The sequence below is a fragment of the Cyphomyrmex costatus genome, unplaced genomic scaffold, assembly GCF_001594065.2.
Source record: "Cyphomyrmex costatus isolate MS0001 unplaced genomic scaffold, Ccosl1.0 scaffold639, whole genome shotgun sequence".
Taxonomy (NCBI): domain Eukaryota; kingdom Metazoa; phylum Arthropoda; class Insecta; order Hymenoptera; family Formicidae; genus Cyphomyrmex; species Cyphomyrmex costatus.
Genome location: NW_017280199.1, coordinates 1,177,277 through 1,186,838, shown reverse-complemented (window position 1 = coordinate 1,186,838; position 9,562 = coordinate 1,177,277). Strand labels below are relative to the sequence as shown.

At 27.5% G+C, this 9,562-nt stretch overlaps 2 protein-coding genes across 2 annotated transcripts; one reads left to right on the top strand and one right to left on the bottom strand.

Moving 5' to 3' along the window:
* The first annotated feature begins 1,832 nt into the window (after positions 1–1,832).
* Positions 1,833–2,822, top strand: Grx5 (Glutaredoxin 5). Its single transcript, XM_018547385.1, has 3 exons — positions 1,833–1,994; positions 2,233–2,374; positions 2,614–2,822. The coding sequence occupies exons 1-3, from the start codon at positions 1,914–1,916 to the stop codon at positions 2,808–2,810; spliced, it is 420 nt and encodes a 139-aa protein (XP_018402887.1). The 5' UTR covers positions 1,833–1,913; the 3' UTR covers positions 2,811–2,822.
* Positions 2,735–7,202, bottom strand: LOC108779866 (4-coumarate--CoA ligase). Its single transcript, XM_018547386.1, has 8 exons — positions 6,939–7,202; positions 5,360–5,536; positions 4,662–4,996; positions 4,374–4,520; positions 3,802–4,050; positions 3,446–3,720; positions 2,946–3,336; positions 2,735–2,799 (listed from the first exon to the last, which is right to left on the bottom strand). Exons 1-7 carry the CDS (start codon positions 7,200–7,202, stop codon positions 3,011–3,013), a joined length of 1,773 nt encoding a protein of 590 aa, XP_018402888.1. The 3' UTR covers positions 2,735–2,799; positions 2,946–3,010.
* Between the last annotated feature and the right edge of the window lie 2,360 nt (positions 7,203–9,562).

The window sequence follows — 9,562 nt, the reverse complement described above, 5'->3', positions numbered from 1 at the left end:
TACTGACGATATGACGGAGATCAGAAATCTACATCAAGTAATTTGACTGCATACTAACGACATCTGACGGGCATTTCAAGCACTCGAACAAAATGATACCGAGAGACAGTGCGATTATCGATTGGGCGCTTTTGTCATAACAATTTTAATTTTTTATTCGTGTTACATATTTTATCGTGTTTTTCAATCTTATTTTTTTATTTTATACTCATGAATGAGTTATTTAAAATATATGAAGTCTAATTTTTACAGCCCAATTTGCCCAAGTTACGTGAATAAGAAACAGTAAATTTACATTGTATTTATTTAATAGAACTACCGTAATTTAATTTAGAACGATACAATTTGAATTCAATATTATCTAAAATTCATAAAATGTAGCGATTTATTCTTATTCATAGTTTTTCAATTGCATGCTAGAAATGAAACAAACGTACTCACCAGTCTGTTGCCTAATCACTATACTCGTCAGTTGTTCCACTATTTCAGCTATCTCGACCCGAGAAGGAAGAAATTCTCCCGATTATGATATGTTACGCGATCAACAAAATAAAATAACTTCATTACGTGTCGTTGCGCGCAGCTTTTTTTACCACGTAAAATATCTGCAGCGTAACGACGCTGCACTGTAACGAAATTAACACTGCCGTTAAGAGTAAAACAGAATGGAGCAACTGATTCAAAAAATGCAACCGAATTGTTCACTGAAGTTATCTAACACGATCTCTATTGATCTAACGATTGATGCACGCAGATCCGAAAACGGTTGAGTTGCGGAGTCCACTGAAGTTGGTGCCGCGTCGTTTGAATACGTAGAAATACTTCCAAAAATGCTTAACTGTGATTGGTCCGCGCGATCACCTTATTAGGTTCTACTTTGTGGCTGCGTTCAGTATTTACTTGCTGCGATCAGTATTGAAAATTTGTAGTATAGATTACGAATACTGTAGATTTTTTACTCGCAGGGAGTATAATAAAACGCAGTCTTTAATCACGTACGTCAATTGTGTATATCTATAGTACATACTACTCGACTAGTATCGATAATGATCGGCATTTACTCGTTCATCGAAAGTGAGTCGAATTATATTACCGACAAATTGTGTCCGCATGAGCGAATATTATATACTTTTCTGATAAGAGTATAAATTAGCGAAGACAGCAGCGTTGTACTGATGAGTGAGTAATTCAATTACTATCCATGTTATGTGTACGTATAATAGTAGCAATTAGCATTTTCAGACGAATAATTTTAATTATGTACAATAATACTTAATACTTATTTCATTTCTTATAATTTGCTTCTTATTTTACCGTTTAAAATGTTTTGAATTATTGACTGATATTTAATGCTTTATTTGAAAAGGCATTATTATTTCACTATAAAACAATAATTCTCTAATAATGCTGTTTAATATGTTATTCTTACAAGTTAAAAAATGTACTAAATTTTATAATAAATATTTGTTTATAATATTTAATAAAAAGTTAAGTTAGTATATTCAAACAAATATTTATTAAAATTTTAGTACACTTTTTCAGTATTTTTGGTAAATATATACGCATATATGTGTGTACTTTTCTCCCTATTAAATCTTTCTTTAGGCGAAAAAATCGAAAGATATATTTATATAATCTTTCGGATGTAATATATTTTTTATATCAAATACCCGTACTTTTTTTTATAAAAAAAATGTTTTTTATAATATTTGGAGAAAGGTAAAGAAAATATTTTGGCTAAGTACTTTGCCATCATATTGCACGATGGCGCTACTTATTCCATTATAACCCGAGTAAAATTTTGAAACAGCTGATAGATACGGCGGTATACATAACCTGTACGGTCTGTTTTGTTCTTAAACAAGAGACCTCAGTTAATTGCAAAAGTGCTCTCTAGTGTAATAGATCAAAACATGTTTCGTCTTGCAGCCAAACGTTTGTTTATCAACAGAAATTTTAGTACGAAATTTGACGAAATCAGCAATCTTGTTAAGGTAAGTGAATGTGATATGATAGGGATATATTTGTGCTTATTCCATAAATATTTCCTGACTTGAAACGTATATTTCGTGCAAAAATAATAAAGTAAGTGAAAGTGTGTAATTCCCGTATAAGATCTTTGTATAGAAAAGCATGAAATAATACTTAAAAATTTTTAGTGGCTGTTTGGTTATGTTATTAAATGTAATATTATGTATACTTATTATTTTAAACATGTTTTTTTTTTTGTAGAAAAATAAAGTGGTCATCTTTATGAAAGGCATTCCAGAAGAGCCAAGGTGTGGATTCAGCAATGCGGTAGTTCAGATATTACGTATGCATGGCGTTACTTATGATGCTCATGATGTTCTCGAGAATGAAGAACTTAGACAAGGTAAAATGATTATAAATATTTATTACAAATGCTACAAGTTTTCATGTTTGTTAAACAACCATTTTTTGAGAAAAGAAAGTTTATAAAATTTTTATATATTTTTAAAAAACGTATATATTATTTTAAGAATAATTTACATTATATAAAAAATTGATGGAACTTTTATATACTTTCATAAATCTTTTGTTTATTAATTATTGCTAATGACATTTAATTCTATATTAATATTAATTACTCAGGTATAAAAGACTTTTCTAATTGGCCTACGATACCCCAAGTATTTATAAATGGTGATTTTGTGGGTGGCTGCGACATACTCTTAGAAATGCATAAAAATGGAGAGCTTATTGAGGAATTGAAGAAAGCCGGAATTATTAGTGCTCTTTCGGAAAATGAAGAATCCTCTCAAAGTGGTGTCAACAAATCTAAAGAATAATTTTGTTTTAAATTATCCTGTAAATAAACAACTGTCTTGTACAAATAAAAAGATAGTCAATTTTTGTTATAATAAACATTTTTGTTAATATGTATTAAACATAATGCAAATATAATGTATGTAATTGAAATTTACCTTGTATTTACTCGTAAATTTCTTGACATCAATTCGATTATGAAACTCGATATTTGAGGAATATATTACAGATTTTGAAGTTCTCTTCGAAGAATTTTTCCAGATACAGATTTTGGAATACTTTCTATGACTTGTATATATCCTAATTGTTTATACTTGGCTACACGTTTAGCGACAAATTCTTTGAGTTCGTTTTCATTAATTTTAACTCCCGATTTAGGAACTACAAAAGCTTTTGGAATTTCGCCATAATTTTCGTGTGTTACACCAACGACAGCGACGTCTTGTATATTATCATGATGACGAATTACTTCTTCAAGTTCGGTGGGTGCAACTTGATATCCTTTTACTTTTATCAATTCCTTCGATCGTCCTTGCACGTACAATACGCCTGTATTTTGTAATACACACGACATTTATAATTTACAATTATCAAATAATTGTCACAGTCTTATTTTTTTCAAGTTGGTATTTAAATTTATCATCTCTCTTTTGCTTACCATCTTCAGTATAATACCCTAAATCACCAGTTTTGTACCAATCGTCATCCATGGTATCTGCTGTGGCCTTGGGATTTTTGTAATATCCTTTCATTACTTGTGGACCCCGTATATATATTTCTCCTACTTCATTGGGACCTAAATTTCTGCCTAGAGTGTCATCTTGCGTGCTTACAATTCTCATTTGTGTATTTGAAATCAAACAACCACAAGATATTGATGGTACATTTGCATTACCGATTGCAGCTAGCGGGGATAGCTCTGTCGCACCGTATCTGTAAATGAAAATTGTTTTTCTTATTGCAATATATTAGACGTATTTGTAATATTGATCTCTTTGAATAGTGATTTCTTACCCTTGGATAAAAGTTATGTCATTAGGGAAACGATTTTGAAATTTTGTGATAAGTTTTTCTCCAAGCGGTGCGGCTCCTGATAATGTTAATCTTATAGATTCAACATGACGGGATGTAATTCGTTCGTTGTATATCATCATCTGTACGATGGGTGGTACGACATGTAATGCCGTGCACCGATGATTTTCCAACAGTTTCATAAATCCGTCCATAGAGAATTTTGGCAGACACACTAATTTAGCACCTATTCTATAATTGTAGGATACATATATATATCATTACATGATGAAATTATGATAAATCTCAATGTTTCAAATATTAGCTTAACATTTCATGTGTCATATGATCATTTTTTTAAGCGTAGTGATTAATTGCAGGATAGAGAAATCCGAAAATTGCTCTTGTATGACACTACATGAAATGTCAGCCTTGTACGTAAAGAAAATATGAAATCAAAAGTTAAATGACCATTTAGCATTAAATATTATAGACATATTTGAGCATTCACATGTTATAGTTATGCAAATGAGTTAACAGATACATGTCAACATAAAAGATACATATTTACATACCGCAAGTAACAATACAAGACAATTATTAATCCATAAAAGTGATGTACTGGTACTATTAGCGGTATAATATCCTGATGGTGTTCATTCGCTTCTATTCCTGGGAAGAATGTTGGGTTTATATTTTGAATAATATTTGCAACAATATTCCTGTGAAATCATGTTTTGATTATCTTTTTATTATTTTATATTGATATTATAATAGTATTGAATTTTCAATGTATGGAGACTTATTTATATGAATTGCATTTTTCTTAGCTCAAATATTTAATATGTAATAAATGTACACACTTATGAGACGTCTCCACTCCTTTCGGCAAACCAGTCGTGCCACTGGAATAAGGCAAAAGTACGGTATCTTCATAACTTATTCCAGTTTTTTGACTAATTGAAAAATCTTCGATGTCGTCTCGCATAAGATCATCTAACTGGATCGTTCCTGAGATTGAGCCAGCGTTAGTCCCGTCGTTTACAATGACGATTGGTAATTTTATCTTCGAATTTTTCTCAATACTAGTTTTGATATCAGCATATTTGGTAGGAATTGTGAAGATAGCTTGAACGTCCGCGTTCTCTAATTGTCTTTTTATTTCATATATTGTATATGCAGGATTAATCAGAGTTGTCTTAAAAAGAAAAAATTTAAATGACTTATTAGAACAAGCTTATGTAGTGACAAATACTTTAAAAAAATTAATATCTTATTACATTATACTATATTTTTTTATTAATGTTAATTGTTATTACTTTTTTTAATTTTTTTGTTAAACTTATCATTAAATAAAATTGTCAAAATTACTTCATTATCTCCTAAATTATATAATTGTAGTTTCTTTTTAGCAACTTTTAGTAGACACAAAGTTGCAAATAGGTTTTGTAAATAGAATCATCATAGCTTGATTCTTTTGTTGATAGAGACAACAGTTTACAATTTATTTGACATGCTGCATAGTACACATGTAATGCTTCTAATAGCAATTTTATCTTACGCGTAAACCGGCTTCATTTGCCGCTAGTGCGATGATAGCAAATTCTGGAATATTTGGTAAAATAATAGCAATGGTATCTCCCGGTAAGAGCTGGTTTTTTCTTAAACTCATTGCTAGTTTGCCGCATGCTTTTCTCAACTGACCGTATGTATATGATCTACCAGTATCTGCGCATATCTAAAATTAAAAAATTTATTCATTTGAAAAGTTTTACTTAACCACTTATATAGAATATTTATGAACGAGATGAATTTAAAGATCGATGGAATTGTGAATGAACGTTAAGTTCAATAAAATATTATTATATTACTAAATAAATTATATGTGACTAAAAGTTTATATAAATTAATAAATTGTTCAATATAGAATAAACAGTTTCGTTCTATTAAAGCACACCAGATATTGTTAATTTCATATAAAGTGAGTTGAGTTGAACAATAAGTAACTTTCAAAAATGTAATCAGCACTTGTGATGATGAAGAGAGTATTACTTAGTGATATTGTTTCAAAAGTTTTGAATTCCACATTTATTAAATATTTGCACATATTTTGAGTATTATTTTTTCACTCTTATTATCTTTAGTCACATTTAATCTTAATTTAGACATTTATTGATTTTCTATTTTCAATTATTCTATTATTATTTGTGATTATACTTATATCTAAATTTAGATATTTATCGAATATGATTTTAATATCTCTCTCTCTCTCTCTCTCTCTCTCTCTCTCTCTCTCTCTCTCTCCCCCCCTCCTCTTTTATCTTATGCGTCTAAAACGTATTTGTAAAAATTACAAAATTATGATAAATTTTGAACATGTAAAATTAATTTTCTTGTAATCAATGTTTCAATAATCATATAAAATTGTTATTAGAACTTTTTAATTTTTATCGGATATTCATTAAAATTGTTTAAATATTTGTTAAGATTCACAAATGAATCAATTTTTATGTGATCAGTAATGTATTTATTGTTTTTATTTAAGATTATTTTTTTAATGTTTATCTCTGTGCTGGACTTATCAAGTATCCTACAAAATCCTTTTTATACATTTATAAATATTCCCTATCTTGACACATTGCAGTTCGATCTATTAAATATATAATTAAACAATGGTGCACTACACAATATAAGATTACAGTTTTTTCTTTACAAGTTATGCAACTTCACATTTTTAATCAAGCACTCTTATTGTTTGTACTAAAAATTACCCAATCAAGGATCGAAATATTTTATTAGATTTTATCACATTGTTGTAAGATAAAATTTTGTTACACATACACAAACACCTAGTTTATATTAATATTATTAATTCCATATCATTTTATAATGGCTGTATTTATAAAATTCAATTTGTTCTAAAGTTTGTTAATTTTCCATTATTTATAAACATTGAAATAGATAGTGCAATAATATTGAAGTAATTATCACCTTTTTCGCTAATATTTATAAAAAAATTATTACGTAAATTTTTCATTATTTATAAAAAAATTATTACATGATTACTACGTCCATTACACTATGAAGAATGCAAATAAACATATTATAATTTTATATTATATTGTTCTATTTGCACGTACCAGAGCAGTGTGGTTCGACCATTTTCCAACTTTCTCCCAGATGAAATCGTGCAAATAAATATTCTCAAAGTCACTTATATCAGGCAGTCTACTACTCACTACGTTTCCCGCATCGACTTTTAAGTTGACTGCAGTAGCATAGTATCGATGTTTATTGAATTTTCTCCAATAATTTTTTGGCGATACATTAACAATGCATTCTTTGATGCATTGATTCAGCATATAAGAAACTCGTGCGAAAAGTGGCAATTGCAGAATCGTCATTACGTGAAATATATTAATAGAATAAATGTTTCAAATATAAGTATGTTATACGTACTGCGTGTTAGCATTACAAAATTGCATAAGTCACGAAGACAGTTCTGACTGAATATATATACTTACTGTCCCCACTAATTCAAATAGTGTAGAGATTACAAGAGCAATTTTCAGTAAACAAGAATAAATTGGAATGGATAAATGATATTTTAATTTGATATTTCTGAATTCGCGCTTCTAAATTTTGAATTATTTTGAATCTATGAATATATCATGGTGATTAACTCTTTCGTATTTTAATTCATTTCAACAAAAAAAATATAATACGGATATGAATACATTCAGTTTCAACATGATAAATAGCACATTTCGTATATCCATTTAAATCTAAAAAAAGACTTATGTCATAAATAAATTAGCCATGAATACATCCCAATTCAAAATTATAAATAAGAAGTCTCATTTTTAATTCAGCTCAGTTAAAAAAAGATGTCAATATCATTTGTATATAAATATGAATACATTACAGTTTCACATTCAAAATTATGAAAATACGCATGTTTGTTTAAATAAAAACAAATTATGACAAAAAAAAGTATGTAAGCCCTAAATTTATATTCGAGTACTGCAGTATTGAATAGAAATCCTGTTTTGATCGAAATAAAAATATTGTTCTATTTATTGTAAAGAAGAAATTATAAATGTTCATGAACGCACAAACGAATTTATATATGTCTTCAGATATTAATTTATATTTTATTAATTCATTTTAATCTAGCTCTGGGGTCTATTATACGAACTCGAATAAATTAATTGCAATTTTTTATTTTTTTTAATCCATTCTTGTTTACTAGGTTATTATCTCTCGTAAATATATAGGCCGTAAAATTTTGATGTTTTTTATAATGCTTTTCTGATTCATAACAATTTTTTTAGGTTTTATATATTTAAGTATAAAGTAGAATTTTTTTAACCAACATTTTTTTTTAATTAATGGGAAAAAAAATAAAATTCTTCTTTATTTATACATGTATACATGTAAATACATACACGTACGTATACGCATGTATCTACATTTACACATACATATGCAAGATGTTTTGCAAGGAAACTGCCAATAAACATATTTTAAAGATTATTCTAAGTAAAAAAGTTCATATACATTATAAATCAAACTGGCTTAATTATTGTGAAATAAATAATTTTATAAATATTTTCTAACAAATAAGAAATGCCAGATATTTATAATTTTTCGTAAATATTATTCTTAATCATACTAATTAATCCTACTAATTATTTAAAATATTTTCTGTTTACAAACATACTGCTGTTCGTATATCATAGACTATCAAATCATGTCCGCACATTTAATTTAGCATAATTAAATATTCAAGACTTTTTCTAAAAGCAATGTCAGTTTACTTGATACTTTTAAAAGTATATAAATCAATAGAAATGTCCAGAAATTTGTAATGGTAATGAATGATTATGTACCTCAAGATTATGTAACACACATACATGACGTTAACATTATCTAAATATCAAAATCTTCAATAAATTTTCAGATTAAGATACTGTAGTACCTAACAAAAATTGGTGTGAACAAAAAAAACTGGATTGTTGTTAAAAATTTAGTTGCTAATAAGATTAAATTTTTTTATATTTTAATGAGCCAAGTTCATCTGTAGTATATATATGAACTTTTCTGCGTGTAATAATCTCTAGCTAGAACATATTCTAGAAATTTATCAATTTTCTTGCGGAACACCCTGTATATTAAAATACGTAATTGCAACTTGTGACATATTACTGTACATACACGCATTGCTGCTATTTCTTATCAAGTTGCATTTTGATATGACTTTAAAAATGGTATGTTTGTTGCACAAGCTATCTAAAAGACAATTTTTAAAGATATTTAAAAAACACATTATCTCTGGTAGAGAGTTCATAGACAATTTAGAATTAAATTTTTCATTTATGAAAATTTTGACGAAACCGTGTGTATTTTATGTGTATATACATACATACGTGTATATCTATTATTATACATATTTACTGAAAAAATTTTTTTACTACAAATTTGACAACTGTAAAATTTCGCTTCAGAACTTTAAATTTGTCTAAAAATAGTCATAATGAATTATTAAAAATTTTTTATTTTAATTTATTTAAAATATTACATTTCAGATATGCAAATAATGTATGTATATATATATATATATATTATTTACATATGTAAAATATAATGTAGTTTTTTTTAATAGATTATTCCGTTTATTAGCTTCCTATTTCATATAAGAAACTTTGTTCCTAAGAAATACTTGTCTTTTATATATATATATATATATATAAAATTATATTAT

Bases quoted from the DNA above. Each gene is read 5' to 3' on its own strand.
- Grx5 (XM_018547385.1), top strand. From the start codon at position 1,914: ATGTTTCGTCTTGCAGCCAAACGTTTGTTTATCAACAGAAATTTTAGT. The intron at 1,995-2,232 runs GTAAGTGAATGT...TTTTTTTTGTAG, and splicing joins AAATCAGCAATCTTGTTAAG to AAAAATAAAGTGGTCATCTT. The intron at 2,375-2,613 runs GTAAAATGATTA...TTAATTACTCAG, and splicing joins GAATGAAGAACTTAGACAAG to GTATAAAAGACTTTTCTAAT.
- LOC108779866 (XM_018547386.1), bottom strand. From the start codon at position 7,202: ATGACGATTCTGCAATTGCCACTTTTCGCACGAGTTTCTTATATGCTG. The intron at 5,537-6,938 runs GTACGTGCAAAT...TTTTAATTTTAG, and splicing joins GGTCGAACCACACTGCTCTG to ATATGCGCAGATACTGGTAG. The intron at 3,337-3,445 runs GTAAGCAAAAGA...TACAAAATACAG, and splicing joins AGGGTATTATACTGAAGATG to GCGTATTGTACGTGCAAGGA.